General features: G+C 45.0%; 1 protein-coding gene across 2 annotated transcripts in view; it reads right to left on the bottom strand.

Moving 5' to 3' along the window:
- Positions 1 to 2762: 2762 nt before the first annotated feature.
- ZFYVE9 (zinc finger FYVE-type containing 9) overlaps positions 2763 to 25223 on the bottom strand; it is a 39442-nt gene continuing 16981 nt past the window's right edge. For both annotated transcript variants that reach the window (XM_075616336.1, XM_075616337.1), the window contains exons 4-18: positions 24385 to 24484; positions 20421 to 20597; positions 16449 to 16612; positions 14225 to 14336; positions 13319 to 13441; positions 11809 to 11964; positions 11165 to 11389; positions 10285 to 10367; positions 8970 to 9074; positions 8054 to 8204; positions 7701 to 7781; positions 6813 to 6975; positions 6203 to 6308; positions 5272 to 5448; positions 2763 to 3723 (exon numbers count right to left, since the gene is read on the bottom strand). In XM_075616336.1, the coding sequence (XP_075472451.1) occupies positions 3562 to 3723; positions 5272 to 5448; positions 6203 to 6308; positions 6813 to 6975; positions 7701 to 7781; positions 8054 to 8204; positions 8970 to 9074; positions 10285 to 10367; positions 11165 to 11389; positions 11809 to 11964; positions 13319 to 13441; positions 14225 to 14336; positions 16449 to 16612; positions 20421 to 20597; positions 24385 to 24484 (2085 nt within the window). In that variant the 3' untranslated portion in view covers positions 2763 to 3561. The remainder of the gene's footprint in view (positions 3724 to 5271; positions 5449 to 6202; positions 6309 to 6812; positions 6976 to 7700; positions 7782 to 8053; positions 8205 to 8969; positions 9075 to 10284; positions 10368 to 11164; positions 11390 to 11808; positions 11965 to 13318; positions 13442 to 14224; positions 14337 to 16448; positions 16613 to 20420; positions 20598 to 24384; positions 24485 to 25223) is intronic.

Below are 25223 nucleotides of genomic sequence, written 5' to 3'. Positions count from 1 at the left end.
GGACTCGGCCCAGAGTGCTGATGGAAACGGTAATAACAATTTGTATGAATCCGCTCAGAGCGGACAGCTGCGCATACTGACGTCCAACTCACCGCCTACAACTATTAGCAAAACGTTCCAGAACATCAAATGTGCAACTCTTGGCCTGCCAGTTTCACTGCCTATTAACATCAATCTTTATGTTGTCTACAGACCATGCTTTTAAGCTATCGGTAACACATTGTTATTAATTGCATATTCTCTGGGTTATTCTAAAGCCTGATGTGAGTACGTCTGGGTAATGTGGGCGTGCATGATAATGTGGGCACCTGTTAAACACACCATTCTGGCCAAAGTTCTAGATCAGCTGTACCATGTTTTTATTTTCTAGCCACATTTCTGGCTTCTCAACTAAAAGATAGATATTATGCATTTTTCTCCCAGTTGTCTTATTCAATACTGAAATATTGGGAAGTCACAGTAAGGTCCTCAGCCACGTAATGCGTATATCGGAGGTCCGTTTATAGCTCAATACTTTGATTTTCAGCAAACAGTCAATAGCTAGAACTCAAAAGTGTAACTCAGAAGAATGGGGGGGGGGGGGGGAAGGGGAGAAAAAACTGCTGGTCCGGTTTTACACTATTTCCCCCCCTCCATCCAACCAACACGTCAATATAAAAGAGAAGACCCTCTATAAGCGCTCCCTTAGTGTTTAAAGTATTTTCAGCCAGCAAATGTGATTAGGTAGAATTTAACCCACAGAGGGTTGTATTTTGAACTTTTTTTTTTTTTAAAGTGCTTTATAATTATATATCAGGCAGCCTTTTTTATGAATATTTTTCAGGATGATTAAGAAGCTGGAACACTGATGTAATTAGCTAATGACACAGGGATTGCACTGTATACATGGCTGAGAATGGAACGGAATCCCCAGTTCTAAATAAATTGTGATCAGTATTGGTTCAAGGTTTTCCTTAGACATGAGGACCTCTTATTCTGTACACTGTGAGAGCGGCAGATACAGAATAGGGCTTTTCTGTGCGATAGCCCCAGATTGGCAGTTTACTGAATAAGTCCCAGTGCGCATGGCTGAAACAATGCAGCAATCACAGGCAGCAACTAAACATGCAACTCCTGGTTCCAGCATTATTTTACATTACCAATCAGAAAGCTCCAAACGGCTATGCTCATACCTCTGACATGGGTACTGATTGGCTCAGTAGAATTGTGGCAACAGTCTGAGCCAATCATCTCCCTCCTTTGTCCAGACAGCTCTTGTAAATGTTCCATTTATCAAACACATTCGTTCCCAGACAGTTCCATATGGCGAGCCACTTCAATGTTAATTGGGAAACCACCATTCTTACACTTAGCTTAGTTAATGGGGGCAGCAGCTCTACCCTATTCTGTTTTAAGAGGCTGTCCAAATGCTTCAATGGCTAGAAGTCACTTCACCCTCCTCTACAAGTGACTTATCACACACAAGGTGTGCACCACTAACCCTATAATAAACTTCTATAATGTCAATTATGGAACAAGCACCTAATCCGGGACAGAGATACCGGCTCAGCTCAGTAGGTTTGTAGCAGAACAGTGAAACCCATCACCTCTGGAAGGTTTTAAAAGAGACAGCCAATGTGAATTTACATAGAACTAGTGTTACAACACTGTTTAAATCCCAAGGGAAATAAGAAAATATAACAAATCGACAATGACAGCCATGAACACGAGGAAATCGGATCAGTCTACATGTCGGGGGGGGGGAGGAGGACACAGAACATTTTGATGAAAAGCAAATTATAAGGAGGAAAAATGTCCAATTGCATGATTTGTCAATTTTGTATCAGTTTATAACTGAATTTACTGGCCATCTATACAGTACTTATAATGCAATCTCACTCCTGAAACTCATCGTATAAAGGCAACTGGATTTCAGCAACAAAAATTTAAAAAAAATTTAAACCATGATGAGAAAAAAATATTATACTCCGGGAAATGTGGGAAAAAAATTAGGTATTTTAAAACTAGGCTCATTTTAGTCCGATTTAAGTAAATCAGTTGTGTATAGTGTTAAACTGTGTCCTGTCCCAATTCTAGGTTTAAACCACACCGCGTTTGTTTGTCATGAGCAAATGTATCCGGCAGCGTGAGAATAAAACTGTTTCACACGTCAAAGAAAACATTGGCTCTAATGAAAAATATAGGATGGAAATGAAGCTCGCGCAGTCTGGCTGCATCACGACCAAAAACATGGAATACGGGGGAAAAAAATCTCTCTATACCGGAAAACAAATAAAAGGTGCGTTACTTGTTTAGGAGAAACCGTCACTAAAAACAGAACAGAGTATGCCCACGTGGAGAGCCACAAATATTACTGGAGGGCGTCAAATAGGACGTGTCCTCATAATACCGTCTCCAATTCCCACGTCTGAGAAAATCAGCAGCTCGGGCTGAGCAATGCTCTGCAAATTTTGGCTACTCTTTGCACTACCAGAGCGCTCTGCTTATTGTCCTGAGAGATGCTCAGTATAATTGTATAGCGCGGTATGCTCCATTGCAGACGAACAAGCAGAGCAATCTAACCCATTCACTTGCAGAAGGGACAGTTAGAACAGCAACACCTAATACAGCGGCTCCTTTCCCACACAACAGAGGTGGCCAGCTCCAGTCTTCAAGGGCCATCAACAGGTCAGGTTTCCAGGATGTCCCTGCTTCAGCACAGGTGGCTCACTCATTGACTGAGCCACCTGTGCTGAAGCAGGGATATCCTGATAACCTGACCCATTGGTGGCCCTTGAAGACTTGAGTTGTCCACCCCTGCTGTATAACATGCACTGTTCCAACACAAGCCCCCACTGAAAAAAAAAACCTCACAATTATCCCCCAGCTCCACATGGGAGGGATGGGAATAAAGTCGGGAGGGATGGGAATAAAGTCGGGAGGGATGGGAATAAAGTCGGGGGCGCCTCTGAACTTCACCAAACGTATGCGGCTGCTGCTCCTGGAAAAGCAGAGGCAGCAGTTTTGTCAGCGGGCGGAATTCATGCGCGTCGTTGCTTCCCGGACGAGCGATTGCGATATAAATATCTCCGGCAGTAGAACTAGGTTTCCTTGCCATGCATCTTACGTGTGTTACAAACCAAACGGTAAAAGGCTCCGGGCGCGACGATGTAAACTTCAGTACGGTAAAACATAAACAAAGAAAAGGCGAGCAGGAAGGTCCGACATGATGCTATAGATGAGGTCCGAGTGTGATTCCTGATTGTATTTAGGTTTCTTCTGCTTCCTAGAATGAGGGTCTCCCCCCTTCTGGATTAACCCCACCAGGCTCCTCCATTGCCAAAGGAATTGAATACTTCCGATGCTGCTTCACCCAAGGCATTAGGAACAGAAATATCCCAGCTAGATTCTCTCTGCTGATGATGCATAGAAGGTTTAGAAAGTTCTGGTTCCCGTGCCCGCTCTCCCCCGCACCCTGACCTAATACTAGTGTTAGCAAAAGAAAAGAAAGATGGATCTTCCGCGCTTAAAGTGCAAATGGATCGGTCTGTGGCAGCTTGTGAGGAGACACGGACGTCTTTCCTATGAGATGTTCTCTAGGATATAAAAGAGGAGTTCCATGGTGACGGGCCCCTCGCTCAGCTGACACGTGCCTCCGTGTATCACCGGTACCAAGGCACTGTCCAAGTCATTGGTATATCGGGAGGGCAGGGGCTGCCCGTTGCTTCCGGCTTGGTATCCCACCTGCAACACAGAACAGTTACAATGAACATGAGGTTGATGCACAAACACATTGCACGTTTGACCATCACGCTTGTTCCATTAGACTCCTAACTTAGTAAAGGAAACATTGCAGGATAAAAAGGAAAATAAGATGTTGATTCACAATTTAATGCGTTATAATTAAACGCCCCAGCACGAGAGATCCCATGTATGTTATTTTATCACAAGACTAGGACGCACTCAGATCTATACTTCAGATTTACCGTCACAATGCATCTGAAAAACATCTCAGAAGAACTTCCTTTTGGTCCATTAAAAAGATATCACAACCTGCAACAAAGTTAGAAATTACTTATAATACAATGCAAAAGGGAGCCAAGCGCACCAAACGATTGGAAAATTCAAAACGTAGCAAAAAAGGTCATTTCTGGATGCACCTCTGACTCTTTAGTCATTAAATTACCTTTTTTTGCTACGTTGTGAATTTTACGATCGTTTGCTGTGCTTGGCTCCCTTTTGCATATTGCTACTCCTTGACCAGTATTTCTTTCTTGTAGCACCCATTTTTTCCCACTCTCCTTTACCCTAGACCCCCTTTTTAGGGGCATCCCAAGTTGCTTTACCTGGTTCTCCTCTTTCTTTACGTTCATATAATACAATGCACCATTTTACTAAACGTGCAGCGGCTATGATGCTGTAAGACCAGGGAACACGCTATTGTTTAACAATGGTATACACAGGTCAAGAAGATTCTTAACCCCTTAGGTGCTCAGTAGAGAATAGCGGGTTGTGTTGTAAGCCTTAGAGAGGTAGTCATATAGAAATCATGCCACACAGCTGTATAGAAACAGCATGAAAATATAACCTGATGTCTCTCCCAGCGGCTGGCTCAGAATGAGCTCCAAAACGCCGAGATAGAAAGACTCACGGTTGGTGAATGTGTGGTGTGGAGGATGAAATGATGATCCTCTATGCCTTCAATCCGTCTGCAGCGTAAACCCCGAAGTAACAAAGTGACAAAGGTCCCACGGACCGAAATGCATCAGAGGACCTGTCAGCACGATGTCTGATTAAAGTCTATTTTTAATTCACCTCAGCCTCTCCTCGTCTATTGCTGTGCTGCTGTCTACCTGTCCCGTTGGGGGAAGATTTTCTCTATTGTTTAACAAGACATGAACGTTTATGTTTGTAAATAAAAGGCAGGAGCACATCGTCTCTTCATCCCTCTCTCCACCTTTAGGACCTTTCTTAAAAACGCACCTCCTTAATAAAGCATATGGGTAGCTCCGCTGACATACTATACATCACCGACCTTGACCCCTTGCAGAGCCAATTACTGTACAAGAACACCCTCCTGCTGTCTCTAAGTTTTACCCACTTACCACTTAGATTGTAAGTTCCTCGGGGCAGGGACTCTTTTTCCTATTATTTTACGTATAAAGCGCTTATTTCCATTGTGTTATAATGTTATGTCATGTGTATTACATGTATGTAAAGCACTATGTACGTGGATGGCGCTGTATGAAGATATACATACATAAATAAATCTCTAGAAGCGTGAACTCTCACCTGGTCAGAGTCCAGAGTGACCCGCAGGCCTAGCCTCGTCATCCCATCCTCCTTCAACAGCTTAAGGTGCGGACACAGCGCCAGACAGAAAGCCTTGGCCACATTTTCAGTCAGCCGGCTGTGGTCAGCGGGGTCACTCAGGCCACTTTGCTGCTCTTCACTGTCCAGGAAGAATACCTGAGAAGGGCATAAGAGAGAGGCTGAAATAAGGGCAAATTAGGTAACCGACAGATAATGTTGCCATGTCCTGTAACAAGGAGGAAGCAAACACACAGTATAGAGATCCCACACATCCTATCGGCCAAAATACCAGGCTTATATCCCTGCGTTTCGGTCTGAGGCTGGTAACCTAGATCAGCATTTAACTGGCAAGTCCCGCAAACATGTACAGAAACGCGGAGAAGAATAAAGATGGCGAAAGTATCACAGATGTCCAAAACTGATGCACGGAAATTACATTCCAAACTCGCCGTCGGCGTTCTGTATTGAGCAAATGCCTGACGCAGCTGAACACAAGGGACCAGCCAAACCCGAACTGAAACAGGGATTTTTAGAGAAGCAGCACAGCGATGTTGCAGCAGAACCATTTCAAGTTTAAAGCAATAGGACAAAATGATGTGATTAAATCAGAGGGTCTCAACCCCAGTCCTCAATACCCCCCACGAGGTCACGTTTTCAGGGTATTCCTGCTTCAGCACAGGTGGCTCAATCAGTGGCTCTGGCTTGAGGACTGGAGTTGAGAACCCTGGATTGAATGATTTAATTGCACTTTCTTTCCGGTGACTTTGGGCAGGTCCTCTCCTGTACTCATGAGATAACAATAAATAAAGGAGCCCCTATGTAAATCGCTCCTGTTTATAAGCGTGCGTTTGCACAAATATACAGGCACGGGGGGCTCCGGCCCCCATTACAAGTCAGTGACTTTTCATACCTCCATCCAGCGTATGATTTTGCCATTCGCTTTGTACTCTGAGCCATGGAAAATCTTGACGCTGGTCACAGACTCCATGGATTTGCCATCAATCGGGCTGGAAACCCTGCGCCAAAAGGTGAAGGAAAGTAGTGAGGCGGTTACAGCTGGAAGTAACTACATAAGATAAAGTGACGGGTTAGGAGGAATTATCCCCTTCACTGCCTAAAGGCGTTGGAAGTTCACAGAGATGCTTATTACCGAAATAGAGTTGCATGTTTATTTTGAGGAGGTGGAGAAATGTTTTTTTTTTTGCAAATTGTTTAATAAGCTTATTACAGGGGGAGGGGCAATACCACTCACTGAGTGCACACTCACAGTGTCCCCTGCCACTCGGTGAGTGCACACTCGCAGTGTCACTGGCCACTCAGTGAGTGCACACTCGCAGTGTCACTGGCCACTCAGTGCGTGCACGGCGCTCAAGACTATTTAAAAAAAATCTAGTGGCAATGAACGCATTGTTGCTTGTAATCATGAGTGAGAGCACTCATAGTGGTTTCTGTTAAATCGATAGTACATTAGGTCCTAGCTGCCCCTATTACTCAGTGAGTGACCCCCGCAGCTCCCTCACCCCTTGTTGAAGTTCTTGTCATCCTCCACCCACTGCACATGCACATGTTCCTGATTCTCCTCTGCGTCAGCCTTCCCACAGGTGATGGTGAAATCCTTCATCTCTCTCAGGGCCTGTCTCAGCGCGTCCATGCTCTCGGCCGTGATCTGAACCATCACCCCATCTGGGACACGGGAGTAGGAGACACGTTACATACTTGTCACAGAGCAGTAGGGGGGAAAAAACAAACAGACAGACAGACTCAAAATAAGGACATGCCTCTGGATCCTTCTGTATAATACAGCCTCACTGTAGAGTATGCCGATTTGCAGTGCACCCCATACAGTCGTCAGAACACACACATACACACACACACACACACACACACACACACACACACACACACACACACACACACACACACACACGTTATTGCATCCGCTCATACTGCAAAATATCCCAACATAACGTGCCAGTGGTGACCATAAACGTTGGAGACACACACGTACACACACGCACACGCACACACTCCTGTGTTCAAATAGGTGATCATTTATTCTCAACGTTTCGACTCCCAATAGAACCTTTATCAAGAGCACCAACCCAGTTACAAAATGAACCAAAATACATTTAACCTACATCCAGTGCCACCAAAAAGGGCACGAAACTCAAGCGGGGTGAACCCCTGGTGACGTCAGAAGACGGACACACCACACACCCCCACCACTATGCAGTCCATGATATAAGTGAAACCCAGTAAATAGTGAAAAATAAATACAAATAAGCAGGGTAATGTATACCTGTGCATGTAACTGAAGTGTAGGGTATAGGTGGACATACGCCTATAGGAAGACCATGAGTACCTGACAACGCATCACCGGCACCAACCTATTACCAAAGCCTCTTTACCTTCCACAATACTGGACTTGGCCAGAAATCCTGAAGAAGTCTTTAGTGCTCCACTGAAGACAAAGAAACTGGCGCCGGTCACTGGAATGACATTGAATGCAGGTCAGAAGCATGGGGCTTCTCAAATAACCCTTTTACTGCCGGAGGTTGCAGGCCACTTTGGCAGTGAAAAGGTTAATATACGTAGGGTGAAATTATACAACCGCAATAAACAAAAAGGGAACGTGTTTCTATAATAACCGCAGAGTGCATCTGCGCTCTCCGCACGTTCACTTTGAGAGGGGCCAGGAAAGCCGTGCAGAATAAGAGCGGTACCCAGGCACTGAGGAGTTACGTTGCCGCGCCTCCCTCACCTTTCCGTGGCTGCTTGTGGATGCTGATGGCCTGCGTCTGGTAATTCCCGTCCTCGTTCTGCACACATACCAGGTGAGAGTCGGCTTTCTGGTTGAAGCAGGAGCCCCCAGCCAGCACGTGGTCATTAGACTTATTCATGGCTTTCATCATCTGGCGATCAGGAGGCGATCGAATAGAGAAAACGGTCTCAGTGTAGGAGAAGCTATGGGTACTAATTAATCACAACAGCTGAAATAAACAACAGTCTGTCCAATTACAAAAGATATAGCATCGTTATTCCTCTTGCGACCGGTTTCTTCATGTCCTAACTGATACATGTTTTCTACATTTGTGTTCCAAGTATAATTTTGTTCAATGTTTATTTGTTATGCTCATTTTCCTTCCTTATAAAGCTCAATAAAATATTAAACACACAAATATTGACCGTTTAAAAAAAAAAAGTGCTTTGTTTTGGAAGCATTTAAAAAAAAAAAAAAATACAAATATTTGGCGTCAGAAAAATAAGCAGAAAAGGACGATTCGTACAGAACATGCCCAAGATTTACAGAAAGGAGACAAAAAATAGCACATCACACATTGCACCGGTGAGTGTTTTTTTGCAGGGGCTTGCCGCTCCTGTCCTCAAGACCCACCTAAGTCGAAGACTGTGCTGAAGCAGAGATATCCTGAAAACCTGACCTGTTAGGGGGGGGGGGGGGGTCTTGAGTACTGGAGCGGATGATCCCCGGTTTATTGTATTGATCGGAAATTCAGGTTTATTAAAAGGAGCCGCATCCGATCACATCTACACAAACACTGTGTTAAAAAACAAGTACAACTTAGCCGTGGCTGAACTCCAGCATAGAACATGATGATCACATCAGACGTTACCCACCAGGCACAGGAAGCAGAAATAGTGTCTGTTTCACATTGTACCTCGTTGTATCTGTTGCTTGGGATTTTGATGCTGGTTTTCTTGACTTCCATATCCACCACCAAACCCAGGACCACGGGCAGCGTGTACTGGTAATTTCTGAAGTCCTTGCGAACCGGAAAACAAGGGAAGAGAAAGAGTAGGGGTCAGGCACGGACAATGGGCTGACAGGGGCAGCTTATAGGTCACTCCCCTCCTTGGGCAAAGTGACCTCAGGGCAGTGGCATGTTTATTAGGTTAAATGGAGCTGTTTTTAGGGGTGGGGGGTTAAACAAAATACATATTTTTAAACTTTTAACATTTCCACGGTGATCAAAAGGTTCGCAGGATTTTTACAATCTTATGTATAAGATCATAATATAATATCTTTTGGGAGTAGCATTGTTTGGCAGTCCTCAGAACTAGAGTTATTTTTGTTCTGTACTTTATTTGTAAAATAATTATGGTGCTATCATGTGTCAGACATATAAACAGGAGTAGCCGATATGCTTTATGCTGTAATTCAGCTGTGACGTAGAAGAACAAGCCATTCTTTTGTCCCAGGATACAAATAAGTGAAAGTTACATTAACCAGGGGTTCTCAACTCCTGTCCTCAAGAGCCCCCAACCAGTCAGGTTTTCAGGATATCCCTGCTTCAGCACAGGTGGATCAATCAGAGATTCAGTCAAAGCCACCTGTGCTGAAGCAGGGACTGATTGAGGCACCTCTGCAGAAGCAGCGATATCCTTAAAACCAGACCTGTTGGGGGGATCTTGAGGACTGGAGTTGAGAACCCCTGTAATAAGGGGATTGAGCCTTTCTTAGGAGCCAGTTAAGTGAAGATGCTGTTTAAGGTAAGGATGCTTCACAGGCCGGATCCTTTAATGCCAAAGAGAAACAAATGGTGCAGCCCAGCTCAGCGAGGACACTCCCAGCACCTCACATGAACAGCAGCTGGAATCAGGAAGTTCCCGATCTGAAGATCAATACCAGTTTGTACGCTCACATGGTACCAACAAGAATGGTAAATACTCAACATACTTATAATGTAATTAACACTGGGAATATAGGACTAGAAAACAACGTGCTACTGGAGGTACAGAAAGTGCTCTCCTCAGTGTTCCCTTCTGACCAGAGAAGGCTCACAGTGTCACGGTGTCACGGATTTGACTTCTTTCATATCTTTTGAATATGTGACGAAGTAGAGTTCGGGGGAAACTCAATGCATCTCGAATAGGAGTTGTGTTAAATAACCTACAACGTGCTCCTTTTCAGACAGTACTTTTCTGCATTGGCTTTAGTTTGTCACAGTTCTGAGCAAAGTTTTGGCCACTCACAGCTAATACGTTAATAATCGTGTGTCCGGTCTCTCCGAACAGAGGCTTCCGGAACCTGACGCTGAACAGCGGGCACGGGTACACTAGGAGGAAAGAGGAAATTAAACGGTCACCAGAAACGGTCCTCCCACTCACAGCCCACCGAGTTATTTTAACACCGTTCCCTTCATTAATCACATTACTTATTAGGCATCTCCCTGGTTTTTTTAAATTTACATGCGTTAAGCAACCATTTATTTTGGGAGAAGCTGTTACAATGCTGATCAGGGCTTTAATGTTAATAAAATTGTTGTAGAACAAGATCCATCCTCTTCAGTACTAGAAGTGTGAAGGACTTAATGTTTAATACACAGTTAAAATAAAGTTGCTTCGTCAGGTATTTTTTATTGACGGAGTCCACAACCTTTTTATTTGGGTGACACGGGAAAGTGCAATCAAAACTACCCAAAACAGATGCCCGGCTGGTGGTTGGGGATCCACTTCTGACACGTATTGTAAAGTAGTGTCTTCTCAGTTTATTATGAGGAATCCATTTGGGTAAACATCACTTGGAAAAGTTTGGTTGATTTTATTAATGCCCAAATTATCCGTGATGAGTCACCAATGTGAGTTGGTTTATGCCAAACGTAAGCAATAATAGTTTCTCATCTAGTGCTGACCGTATACATAGCACTGTACAAAGAATGTTGCTATACCTGCCCCCAAAGAGCTTACATTCTGATCAGGAAGTTAAAGCAAGGTCAAGAGACAATGACTCTTGGATTCAAATGAGGGTCACTCAATGTTAGACTCTCTGATGAACTGAGGGAAAGATGCTCTTTGTGCAACTTGTAGACTCCTGAGTGCCTGTCACGTGTGTATTAGTCGCTCTCATACTCACATCTGTACTCCGCTCCCAGGCGCAGCATGAGTCGGATGGGGAACACCTTGGCCCACGGGGTCTCCCACTTCTGGATGAGGAGTCCAAAGAGGTAAGGCTGTGCAGGGAGCACCAGGTCCTGCAGTGACTGGTAGGTGGGGGTAACATACAGGAACCCCCCATGTTCCTTACTGCCCAGGAAGCTCTGACTCAGAAAGGAGTGTCCCAGGTTCACCACCACGTTCCCTGGGACAGGAAGAGACACAGGAAACGTGCACTTCAGCTGCAGGAAGTACGGACTCCACCTTTTCCCGCCCGGACCATGCAACACTTCCACATGGGCTCTTCTTTAGAGGACAGAAGTGTGTCGTGAAACTTGAGAACACTATATAGTACAGAATTATATAATGTGCAACTGCAACTCTCACTCTCCTACGCTCTCAAATCTGCCTCAAAGTGTTCACTCCAGCCCATCTTATCTAGGTGCTGGCTACCCGGCTATTCTGATATCCCCTCTGTTCTTACAATGGGCAAGGGCTTTCTCATCCTCCAGTTCCTAAAGCCATTCCCTGTCTCACAGCCCTGTACCCCGTATCTTCCCCCCACTGTACACCAGGCAACCGCTTCCGTGCCCACAGATACCAACCGAGGACAGTCTCCCGTACCTGCCAGCGCCTCCCGATACAGCTCCACAAAGTGGCAGAACACATCCCTGGGCAGACATTTCTCATCTGGCAGACACTGCAGCAGGATGACAATCTCCGCCTGACCCACTGCGTGCATCCCCTTAGTGGTGAAGCACCAGCACTTCCTGTTCACATCTGCAGGACATGGGGTAGATAGAATACAGGGCATTTAGAGCACATCCCGCTAGCGCTTCCCTGCAGAGATACCCTAACCTCTTCTCTCCCAGGGGAGCTACAGGGCTACCTCAACTAAACATCACTAATTGCATCTTAGTTTGCAGATTTAATTTTGACATAACACATTTGTAATATAAATCATAGTGTGTGTGTGTGTGTGTGTGTGTGTGTGTGTGTGTGTGTGTGTGTGTGTGTGTGTGTGTGTGTGTGTGTGTGTGTGTGTGTGTGTGTGTGTGTGTGTGTGTGTGTGTGTGTGTGTGTGTGTGTGTGTGTGTAGTGATGGATATTTTTACTGGTTAAAATTATTTTTTACTTTTATACAATAACAGATGTGCACAGTGTTGTACATAGAACTTTAAAAATGTGAGTGTTAAAATAGAACCCTTTGCACTATTACAGCAGTAATATCTATTAGTACCTGAGAGCATGTTAGTGTCAAAGCGTCAGAAGAACATTCTAAAAGTATCCCATGGTCTTTAATAGGTTCAAACGAATCGCTGAATTATTCACTAGATACATTGCAAGTTCTTCAGTGCTTCTCGGTTCTACAAATGTTTACCTTGATGCCAGGTGATGTTCTGCTTGCATATTAATTGTGTGCCAGTTGGCACAGTGTAAAAGTAAGCTATTGTAGTACAGTACTGAAGATAAATGCCAGTCTCTACTGCAGGAGAATATGTTTTGTTTGTCTTTCCTCTATACGATTCAGGAAAAGGTCAGGCAAAGAGACTAATGTTGATGATATATCTCATGAGGCTTGTTTTGGGTTGTGATAATGGGTCAGATGTGATTATAGCGTACACAGATATTTCCAAACCTCACAGAACTAATACAGCTGCTAGGACTTTGACCTAGTTACATTGCAACTGGTTTATTGTGTCTGCGGTATCTTCACTCTGTGACCCGTCTTGAGCTTGTATTTAGGCAGACGGATCTCTTTTTTGGAGCTCAAGTCCTGCAGTGAATGTATTTGTTGAAATCCTTAAGTGAAGGGAAATGTAACACATTGCTCTGCATGCTACATACCTACTGTACACAGCGTTACAATACCGTAACGGTGGGATCCTTTCCAGAAAGTCATTATTGTAAAGTGAGACCGTATCATTGGAACAATATGAATTTGAAAGAAATGTCATTATTAGCAAAAAGTTAAGTAAGTTAGCGGTGTTGTTTATTGCTACAACAATGTGTTACAGCAGCAAACTAAACTGGATTAACAAGTCTTCTAACAGGAAGCAGCTACTGTATAAAAACACATGCAGCATCCTCGGCAAAGCAGCCCAGCAGGTTTACACAGCGCTTGCACACTTACAGTTTACAATTTTCACCATGGCCAGTAGATTTGCATTGAGGACGAAGACGAGAGGATCAGGTCCCCCATCATCCAGCTGCTGCATAGCGGACATCGGGGAGGGAAATTCCTCTACAGCGTAGTCTGCAGGAAGAGAAAGGGGATCAGCGTAAGGCACTATTATATTCAGGGGAAACACTGAAAATCCCTCAGAAAAGTATATTTATATACATATTGTAAACCCCAATATCAATAAGAAAACATACATTTAATTACACCGGGCTCATTTCGCTGAAGTCTTAGCCGTTTTTAAAGTGGTTACAGGCCTAAAAATGTACATGGCGATAATTATAGAACACAAATGGGAGTGTCTCGCTGCAGACAGCTCAAGCCTTGTTAGAGACTACATCAAGAAATACGTGTGACTTTTATTGGATAGGGGTGTGAGCAGCTGAAGCTGTAAACACTTCGCTGTAAGGCCGAGATTATACCAAAAACGACAGGCCGCGCAGAGCAATAACAAATTGCTACAATGCAATAACAGTTTACATACCAAGCGCGAAGCGCGCGCAGACAGAAACTGCAGGGCGGCAGACCAGAGAACAGACCTGGGATTTTATTTTCTGCAAGCGACGGCCGCATCACATGAGCGGTTCAGCCAATGAGGGCGAACCGCTCACGGCCACGCCTCCCTGTCTCCGCAGGCTGCCACCTGTCTGCAGAGTACATGTCGCTCGGCCAGATCACATTGATGACGTCAAGAGAACGCGGGCGCCAAGCGCGGAGCTGGTATAATCGAAGCCTAAGAGGCGACTGCAACGCACTGCAGGGAACACCATTATATTCCTTTGTCTTGTGTTATAGGGTCAGCTGTCCCCCCCCCCACGGCAACTCCTTTAATTGGACAAGTTTGTCTCCCAAACACACCTCCTTTCACCCCGGTAGAGATAAGGATAGGTGGAAGGCCGTCCTCTGGGATAAGGTTCATTGCACTGCCAACCTGAGTTATACTGCTGCAGAATTCAGATGTGTGCTCAGCCTAGAAAATAAACATGCCAACACAGGAGGGGAGTGAGAACATGCTTACAGATACATACACAGCACATACTACAAGTAATGTCTTCCCTCTACCAAGAAAAAAAACCGCAGCAGGATCGGTTTGATTGAAAATGAAACATGTATTTAAAGCTAAACAATTAACTACCATCTGTGGGATCTGATGGCATTAAAACTGCGGGCACAGCGGCACCAGAACGCTGGCATTTGCAGTCATCTGATCGCTGAAGGAGTGGTCACATGGCCACCTCACTTCCCGGATGATGTGTGGGCTTCCACTTAAAAAAAAAAATGTAATAAAAAAAACAATTCGTGCCCGACCTCTCAGTAGAAGCACCTGCCTGATTCTCCCCTAGAAAACCAGCATGTTGCCATTATGTGCCTGATCCATTGATTGGGCCTCTGGCGTGCCCGGGTTGTACCAGGAACATCATAAAAGCACTTAAACGGTTTATTTATGATATATTTCTTATTACTTAATTGTTACAGAAAAAAATAAGGGGTCAAAACATGTAATATTGTACTGTACTTTTCCTGGAGCTCTCAGTTCAGGGAGCGGGGGTGATTTTGGTAATCTAAGTCAAACCTAGTGAATTTTCTGGATATTTTCACAATTCTTAGAACGAATGATTGAGTGATTTTCACATCTACCCAATTTCTGTGGAAAATCCCAAATTACACAGATAAAAAAGGGACAAGTGGCTGAAATATACATTTGCAATGACCCAGGGCAAATAAAAATATGCAACATTAAAAACAGACAATAAAGATAGGAAAACTCAAATAGAACATTTAACGAGTGTTTTTTCAGGAGTTACATTTTACAGATCTCTTCCTTACTAACACAGACTTGAGAACTCACTCTAGTCAAACCTAATCTGTCCTTAAGCAGGAAAACGGCTTTAAGTGGAAGAGATTTCAATAGAATAAGAATGACTTGATTAAATGCAATTTCAAACCTGTACTACTCCGCTCTGTATTACTTCATCAGAGCCTTCCGGAGCGGATCATTTTGTAGGTTCTGGAGAGAGTGCCCTGACAGATATAAGAACTTGAGTAGCAGAAGCCAAACCTTTTTCCAAAAGGTTATTTGCGATTTGAAGAACTAGAATAATTCCATCTAGAGGTTCTCCAGCAGTCTGGGCCAGTGACTCTTTTTCTATATCACTTTGGAGGGTTTTAAAGGTCATGTTTAAATCAATGGGAGTTAGGGTAGTGTAGCGCCCTTCAGTGAATATGGGCCTCAGAGATCACTGGGCACAGTTCTTTAACAAGATAGTTTAGACATTAAATGAATAATTAGGGTAAATAGAAAACAAAAGTAACAGTCCCGGACAAGTCTGGGTATTAAAAGTTACATATCCATCAGTCCAAATGTTGCAATTGTCCGGTAAGCCCAATACTGAGCGGGAGCATGAATTGCCAAGTGCTCTACGTGAAAAAGCCGTTTCATTAGGAACAGACATCCAAAATAGGGCCGCCAACAGTTTCTCAGTTGCCAGCTAGAATGTGCCAACTCAGACAGGAGAGTCTCATCACAACAAGCCCCAATCACACAGAGGCCGCGGGCAGAAGGAATGACGTCAAAAATCCGAACAGACACTCTAATGACCAGAGCAAACTGACAGTGCAAGCTAAGTCACTTGGCACACGAGTTAAGTGACAGCTTACGATCAAGGCAGAGATCAAGGTAAGAATGACCACATGGTAGGCCACAATCAATATGAAGATAATTTGACTACCAGGGAAAATCCACATCAGACGATATAGACCTCAAAGTCTAACCTATACTCCAGTATTAGCCAAGTCAGCAATGCGAGTTACCAGAGCGAGAATGGCAGTTGAATGGCTAGACTGAGTGTTTCGGGGGTTAGCGTAAGCGGACATCTTGAAAACCTTTCCCAGAAGGCATCTGCAAATGTATTTTTATTTCCAGGTTTTAGTAAAGCTTCCAAGAGCAGGTAATTATAGTTCAGTGAGCTCCCGCCTCTGAGATGCTCAACACATGGAATCCAGAATGATTCTATTTCCAGTACTGCACCGAACAAGATCAAACAAAGCGTCAGCATGAGAGCACATGATCCTTCTGCTTTACCTCTGGGGGTGGAGAGTTGCTGGGTGTGGGGTTGCTTGCATCATGTGACACAGTTAACGTCCCCGCCGCAGGAGCCCCGGTCACTTTTCCTGCGTCCGCTGCCTCTCCGTTGGGTAAGATTCCATCTGCAAACCAAACTCGCCGCTGCTCCCTGGGCTGTGTCACTTTCGGGGAAACGGGCAGGAAAAGAATTACAACACCTTGTGTTTACACCCAAATCTATCAAACTGAAAACTGTGCATCATGCAGCCACCTCTGGTGGGATTTTTGGCGGCACTCGAGGGGAACAAGGTTACAGGTGTGTCCAACATTAAACAAAATCATAATTAGCTAATTGAGCCCACACACATTGGCATTCAAGAGCAAAAGATGGAAGATAAATGGACAATCTTTAAACCATAGTCAGATGACTTATTACCTTGGATAATAAATATATTAGACACAAATGCAAATCAATGTGACTAAATAAACAGAGGAATAGAAAGGAAGAGGCCGGAATTTAGATTCACGTTAGAAGGGACAGAGGCATCATATCAGAATTAAAAGGCAAATTGCAGTCAGGTTAGCAAACATTTAAAATGAAATAAAGGATTCCAATGGATTGTAAGATCAAGCCTGAAAACTTATTTAAAGCAGCAGTCCAAGATGACGACTTTTTTTTTTTTCCTTTAATATGTGCATCAATCAATACAATTCACACAATTCACAATTCACACAATGATAAGTAACTAGCTAAGTTGCCGATCGATAGGCAAAGATTCGGCTGGGGGGGTTCACTAAATGGCTGTCAGTGCAGCAGAAGAGGACCAAAAATGCAAAGTTCTGGAGAGAGAGACAGAGACAGAGAGAAGGGCTGAACAAGGGATGTGCCAGAGCTTGTTTCAGAAGAGGAAGGGGATGTGACTTTGTAAATAAATAGTTACTATAGAAATAAAAAATGCTTGTTACATTATAATACATAAAAAAAATGTCATTTACAGTTGGGGTTATTTTTTTTAAATGCTACAAGTATTTTCTCATAACAGAATTGATTTATTAAAAAAAAAAACACACATGTAGGATTTTCCTTGGTCTGCAGCTTTAAGAACACAAATAACAAAAATATTAGAAAGGAGAATATAGGACCATTCCAGTATCCAGGCAGCGGTATTAAACAAATGGTTTGCTTCTGTATACACCGTGAAGGGACCAATTGCAAATATATTACAAGAAGAAACCACAACCTCAACTTAAAGCTGCAGTTCAGGCAATATCCTGCATGTGTGGTTTTTTCAATAAATCTGTTCTGTAGAAAGAAAAAATACTTTTAGCATTTTCTGTTTGAAAAAAAAAAACAACTTTGAAAGACCAATTTTCTTGTATTCTATTTTAACAAGCATGCTTGTTCCTATAGCAACGATTTACATTCCCCATATTTAACGATGTCGCCAAACTTTGCCGATCAAAAGACGGAGAACGAATTGACCGGCAGCTATGCAGTTCTTAAGGTAATTAGAGATTGCCCACATGAAACTATTGAAGTAAAAAAATAAATTAAAAAAAAAAGACAACTGGAGCTTTAAGCAACATTTGGGTACCACAGAAAGTGCAACGGCAACGTGTTAAAATGAAGGTAAATAAAAGCACCTGGCCCTGATGGCATGCACCCAAGGTCTCTTAAGAAGTGATACGTTCAGTCATAGCCAGACCATTCTATTTAATATTAAAGGACTACATTTCTACTGACTCACTACTACAAGATTGGCGTAAAACAGACGTGGTGTCTATATTTAAAAAGGGAGCTAGATCACAACCAGATAATTACAGACCTATAAGCCTGATATTAATAGTGGGGGCTTAATGAATACATTTCAACTAAAAAAATGTGTACAGTATTAGTAATAGTCAGTATGGACTTATGAGGAATAGCTCATATTTAACCAACCGTATTAGTTTGAGGTGGTAAGTAGGAATTTAGGCCAAGGCAATGCCGTTAATCCGGTAATTTAGATTTTGCAAAAGCCACACAAGAGATTAGGGTAAAAAATAAAGGAAATTGGTCTGGGTGAAGATCTTTGCACCTGGATTGAAAACTGGTTGAAGGATAGAAAACAAAGAGTTGTCATAAATTGAACCTCTTCAGATTGGTCTAAATTGTACGTGAATGACCTCAAGGTTTGGTAGTGAGAACACTGCTGTTTAAAGAGGCAATCCAAGCAGCGCAACAAAAACATGCCGCCTTGGATTACCTTTATTCAAAACGAATGACCTAAGCCAGAGGTGCGCAAATTTCTGGTGCTGCACCCCCCTGCCAGCTCTCCCCCAGTGCTCACGCCCCCCTTACCTGTGTGCCCGCGTCAAATGACGTCGCGGGGTCATGTGACATCACGATCGCACAAACTTTGAATTAACACTCTTCATTTAAAACTTCTAAACAATTCTCTCTTCCGCATTGTAATGCATTCCACAAAACGGCTCAATGGGTGCATGTCTGAGCTTAAAAGTAAGATTTGTGTTCCTATGTAACCGTACATAGCATTTTACAGGTATAAATCTCCCATTCCAGAAATGTGCAATCTGTTTTGTACTTTGCACAAGTAGGTGACACACTCCCACTTCAGAGCCAGAGCTGTTCCCACTAGCACACACTCCTCCCCCCAGTTGCAGTGTAATGGTAAAGACCAAGAGTAGCCAACTCTAAGGCCTGGGACCCGCTGCGCCCGGCGGCGCGGGCGGCCACACGAGCGTTCCCCACCAGCAGGGGAATCCTCCCGAGCCGGTCCCAGTCCCCCCTGGCTGCACAGCTCACTACACGCTGTGACGCGTCATCGCGCTGGGGATTCAAGAGAATTGTAATCCCTAGCTTCTACGCGTTACGTGGTGTGGCTGTGAGACAATGAGGAGGGGAGGCTTCGGGAGGAGGGGAGGCTTCGGGGAGCGGGGAGGAGAGTGTGGAGGGAAAGCAGCGTGAGTGCCTGTCTGTGCCTGTGTGTGTGTATGCCTGTCTGTGTTTGTGTATGTGTGTGCCTGAGTGCGTGAGTGCTTGCCTGTGTGTGTGTGTGTGTGTGTGTGTGTGTGTGTGTGTGTGTGTGTGTGTGTGTGTGTGTGTGTGTGTGTGTGTGTGTGTGTGTGTGTGTGTGTGTGTGTGTGTGTGTGTGTGTATGTGTGTGTGTATGTGTGTGTATGTGTGTGTATGTGTGTGTATGAGAGTCAGCGTGTGAGCCCGCAGCATCTCCCGAGCCCGAGGTGTGGGGGGGCGGGGGGGTAGCGGGTCCCTCCGCTTAAACCACGCCCTCCCTCCCACTCCAGCCCTGGCTCCCGCTCCCTACAGACCGCATATCGCTGTCTGTCTGTCAGCGCCCCGCCTGTCTGCAGTGCGGGCGCGCTGACTGAGGGAGCGGGACTTAGCCTTAGCCTAATCCTCAAGAGCTACCAATAGGTCAGGTTTTCAGGATAGCCCTGCTTCAGCACAGCTGTTGCAGTGTTTGACTGAGCCACCTGTGCTGAAGAAGGGACATCCTAAAAACCTGACCTGTTGGTAGCCCTTGAACACTGGAGTTGGCCAGCCCTGATATAGACAGAATATAAACTGTATAATACAGCAGCAAATGCCGCAAGGGGTTGAATGGAATTACCAGGAAGTAACACAGCTAATGTGAGGCTGGAATAAGCACAACCAGAGGACATTAACCCCTTCCCTGCCATACTGCAACAACCAAACAGAAAACCCACTATAAAATATAAAGCACGGAAAGAGACTGGGAAAGTGAAGTTAAAAACATGATGAGCTCCGCTTTAGGTTTCTTACTACAACATGCAATGCAGCTGTAACCCCTTCATTGCCAGACAGGTGTGCCATGAAGTGGGCTGCAAACAATTCTGGCAGCAAAGGGGTTAACCTCCAATGGGGTTTACCACCTTTGCTACCTGCATTGCTTTTGGCAGTGAACGGGTTACAAAAACCATTTAACAAATGACCTTCTCAGGACTCACCTTCAGCTCCTGGGTGCTTCAAAACTCCCACTGGCACCATGACAGTGGGAGGGGGGGAGCCGAGGGCCCCCGAGGCCTGCACCTGCTGCATGGGTGGGATAGTAGAGCAGTACTCCGCAGGATTGTTCGGGTTTGGGCTCTGGACTGAGGCGGCCACCAGATTCTCCCAGGCTTGAGCTGAAACGGACACGAGGAGAGTAAACCAGCAGGAGCTTGGGAAGAAAACTGTCTCACACGCTCAACCCCCCCCCCCCCCACCCCGCAACCAGAGGCAATCCGAAAAATATAAAACACTGGGAACTACCCATTTTACATAGACCTTTGCAGTGTGAAAGGGGACATACAGCAGGGCCCCGGGTATACGACGGGTTCCGTTCCAGGGGCCCGCCGTATAGTGAAAATCGCCAGAAAGCGGATCTGGCGATTTTCAGTTCTGTGCATGCACAGAACGGCGTTTTCGTCGTTCTTCGCATGCGCGGCCTATGGTCTGCCCGCGCAAACTACGGTATGCGCGCGCAGACACCGGTCTGCGCATGCGTGCCGGTGCAACCGCCCGTTCTGCGCATGCGCGACTGGGAATCAAAGATGGCGGCCCCCTTCTCGGTGCCGCCGTATCGGCGGATCGCCAAAAAGCGAAGCGCCGAGAAGCGGGGCCCTGCTGTACTCCATGATACTGAGGAGGCCTTTAAAGGTCCTTTTATAGGACCGAAATGAGCAAATGGCAGCAACGTGTATAAAGAGAGTTAGATTTCTAATCATTTAGAAATAACACCCAAGGCCCTACATGCCGTACTAACACCCGACCTGCATCCCTCCTGCCTTTTGCCTCCAAGCTGCTAGAACGTTTCGTGTTCTCTCATATGATCAACTTCCTTAATTCCCATGCCCTCATGGACCCTTTACAATCTGGCTTTCGTACAGCTCACTCAGAGACTGTGCTCACTAAAGTAGGCAATGATTTACATGAAGCCAAACCCCAAGGTCATTTTTCCCTACTAATCCCTACTCGATCTCTCTGCTGCCGTCGACACTGTTGATCACCCTCTTCTCCTTCATATTCTAAACTCTCTTGGAATCCGTAACAAAGCTCTATCCTGGTTCTCCTCTTACCTCTCCCCTCGCAAATTTTCGGTCTCTGTTGCCAACATGTCTTCTTTTGACTTGTCTGTTGGTGTACCTTAGGCCAAGGATATGCTAGGCGCGCGCGACGGTGTGTGGGGCGTGCACGCACCTGCAGCAGAGGCGATTTGTGGCCTAGGTGGAGACGCGATGGGGAGGAGTGGTGGAGACGTGGCGTCACGGAGCTGGTTTGCTCTCATTGGCTGAACCGCTCATGTGACCCGGCTGTCACACGACAAAATCGAATTGTTTTGACGCACGAAAAATCGGCCGCGCTATCGCGCTCTATAGCCATCCTCATTGAGGCACGCCCATTTGTTTGCGTCGCGCTAAGCATGGACGCGGCTTTAGGGCTCTGTTGTGGGACTTCGCCTATTATCTACACACTACCACTTGGTGACCTCATCAACTCTTCTGGCCTTTGATATCATCTCTATGCAGACGATACGCAGATAAAGCTATCCAGCCCGACCCTCACACCTAGTATCCAGTCCCAAGTCTCAGATTGCCTCCTCCTCATAGCCTCGTGGATCTCACTCCACCGCCTTAAAAACTTAATATGGCTAGAACTCGGTTCCTCATATTTTCCCCCTAAACCTTGCCGGACAGCCCCTTTTTTCCCCATCACCATAAATCTATTCTGTCGCCAAAACACGTTGCCGAGGAGTGACATTTGACTCCTCCCTTTCCTTCTCCATTCACGGTTTAACTAAACCTTGTCGCTTCTTCCTCTGTAATATTGCCAATATCCGCTCTTTCCTCTGTCACACTACTGCTAAAACTGTAATGCTTGCCCTTATCCTCTCCCGTCTGGATTATTGTAACATACTGCTAAGAGACCTCCCTGCCTCACAACATTCTCATTTTTATTCTATCCAAAATTCTGCTGTTAGAATAATTGCACTTTCTCCCAAAACAGCCTCTGCTCATCTCCTACTTAAATCCCCCTCCTGGCTTCCCATCAAGACTTGTATCACCCACAAAGTTCTTCTCCTGACCTTCAAGGCTCCCCACTCATCTGCTCCTCCCAGCTTCGATCTGTCGTTATGCCCCTGCTCGTCTCCTGCGTTCTACCCATAACTGTCTCCTTTCCACCTCTTTCACCTCTACTGCTCTCTCCCACCTTAAACCCTTTTCCCCTGGCTGCCTCTCACCTGAGAACCTCCCTCACACTCAGTATATGCCAAGCACCTTCTCTGCCCATCTTTAAGTGAATCCTTAAAACTCACTACTTAAATTAAGCATTTCAATAGCCTAGACCCATGGCTACTTTCCCACACCCACAGTCACTCATATCAACCATTGTGGCCAAGCACTGCCATCTACTGCACTTATTCCCTCACCTGCTATCTCTGTAAGCCTCCCAACATACCACTTAGATTGTAAGCTCTCCGAGGCAAGGAATTCCTTTCCTATTGTCTGATCTTATTTGCTGCACTTATTGTAGTATAACTCACTGCATTCTCTCTCTTGTAAAGTGCTAAATACAGCTGTCGGTGCTATATAAAAGATATACAAACAAATAATTGTATCAAGTGCATTTGTAAACCTTGGTAGCTGAAACATGGGGGGGATATGAGGGGGGGGGGTGATTTCCTCTGGCTGTGTGATCAATGTGCATTTGAACAGGAGTTTTCACAGGCAAATCCCCCTCCCCCTCCCCCACATTCTTATTGGTCCTCTAAAGAAACAGGATGGGTTAGAGCAGGGATGCTCAACTCCAGTCCTCAAGCCCACCCGACAGGTCAGGTTCTCAGGATATCCCAGCTTCAGCACAGGTGGCTCAATCAATCAGTCCCTGCTTCAGCACAGGTGGCTCAATCAGAGGCTCAGTCGAAGACAGCCTCTGATTGAGCCACCTGTGCTGAAGCTGGGATATCCTAAAAACCTGACTTATTGGGGGAGGGGGAAGGGGGGGAGATTGAGGACTGTAGTTGAGCACCCCTGGGTTAGAGGTTGAGTAAACACTCGTTTGAAAGACCTCCCCCACATTCATAGGCCTCAATAAAAAAAAAAACGTTTTTAATTTCCAAAGAATTTTTAAAAAGCCAAACGTTTCCTTTAATATTCCATTTGTTTACAGGCGACACAAACTCAAGTTTTGACGACATTAGCTTGTCATTTTTATTCATAGTGTAAAAATGGTTGCAAATTGCTCTTGTGTACAATTTTTTCTGCTGCATATTTAAACAGGTGCCATGTCTTTTTCAGAGGCACTGCATATTTAACAGGGGAAATGTATTAAAAGCAGGATTGCAAAATAACCTTGGAGGCCCTGGAAAGTATTAAATATTCATAACAAACATGTGGAAATGTCAACTTTTTATCATCTATCAAAAAGAAGAAAGGATTTGTGCAGTTGAAGCCATTACATGATGAATACGTTATAATGCTCTTGGTTTATCATTCCATTAATCCGTATGGGAAGAAGGTAATATTTGGGAAATGTTCTTAGGACACAGGATCTTCGTAGCTTGACCGGGCTGACCTTCCTTTCTTTTGATATTAGAAATGCTTCCTCAACATTGCGTACTATTATCCCTCCTGCTTCTAACACAGGGGGGCTCAACTACAGTCATCAAGCCCCCCAACAGGTCAGATTTTGAGGATATCCCAGCTTCAGCACAGGTGGCTCAATCAGAGGCTCAGTTGTAGACTGAGCCACCTGTGCTGAAGCAGGGATATCCTGAAAACCTGACCTGTTGGGGGGCTTGAGAACTGTAGTTGAGCACCCCTGTAATCTAACACACAGCTTTTGTCCCATCTCAGGCCTGGTGGGAAGAAGCATGTGCAAAGCATCCTTACATAGTGTGTCCTGCATTCACCCCTAGGGTTACGCACTCACCATTGAGGAGCACTGAGTGGCAGATAACACACACACGGGCCTCCTTCTTATCCATGTACAGGAGTTTGCATTTGAGGCTGCAGCAAGTTGCACAGAACACCTAATGAAGATGGGAGGGAGAGAAAACCATTACTCACCGTATAACCGGCAACAGGAAAACCATCCGTAATGAGAAGAGGGAAAAAATATATAGAGAAACTTTATTTATATGTTGCAAACCCCATGGGCAGTACTGCACTGAATAGAGCACAGAAAACAGGGCAGTGTGTGTGTGGGGGGGGGGGCAGGGGGTGGGGGTGTGGGGGGGTGGTGGTGTGTGTGTGAGGGTGGTGGTGTGAGTGGGGGAGGGGGTGAGGGTGGGGGGGGGGTGTATGTGTGAGTGTGGGGGTGGGGTGTCAAACTGCAAAATGTAGGGATAGAAACAAGGGAAAACAGGAACTCCATGACTATGAAAAACAAATAAAGTTTATTACAAAAGAAAATCGCGGTTCGGCTCACTACGGAGCCTTATTAAAATGTGCCATATGGAGCTAAAACGTTGATTCTTTTGTATTCAACTTTGTTTTTCCAAGTCTTGGAGTGCCTGTTTTCACTTGTGTGAGCACGCGCGCGCGCACACACACACACACACACACACACACACACACACACACACACACACACACACACACACACACACAAACACACAAACACACTATTGTTTACACATCGATATCTATGTTTAAAAAAAACACATTACAAAATAGAACCGAGTAATAAAGAAATTAAAATGAATGTAAAGATAATTTTTCAGGGATAATGAAGCTAGAGACATAAGCTGAGACAGTTAACATCCCAAA

This window comes from Ascaphus truei, chromosome 10, assembly GCF_040206685.1.
Source record: "Ascaphus truei isolate aAscTru1 chromosome 10, aAscTru1.hap1, whole genome shotgun sequence".
NCBI classification, from domain to species: Eukaryota; Metazoa; Chordata; class Amphibia; order Anura; family Ascaphidae; genus Ascaphus; species Ascaphus truei.
This window is presented reverse-complemented; position numbering and strand designations above follow the sequence as displayed.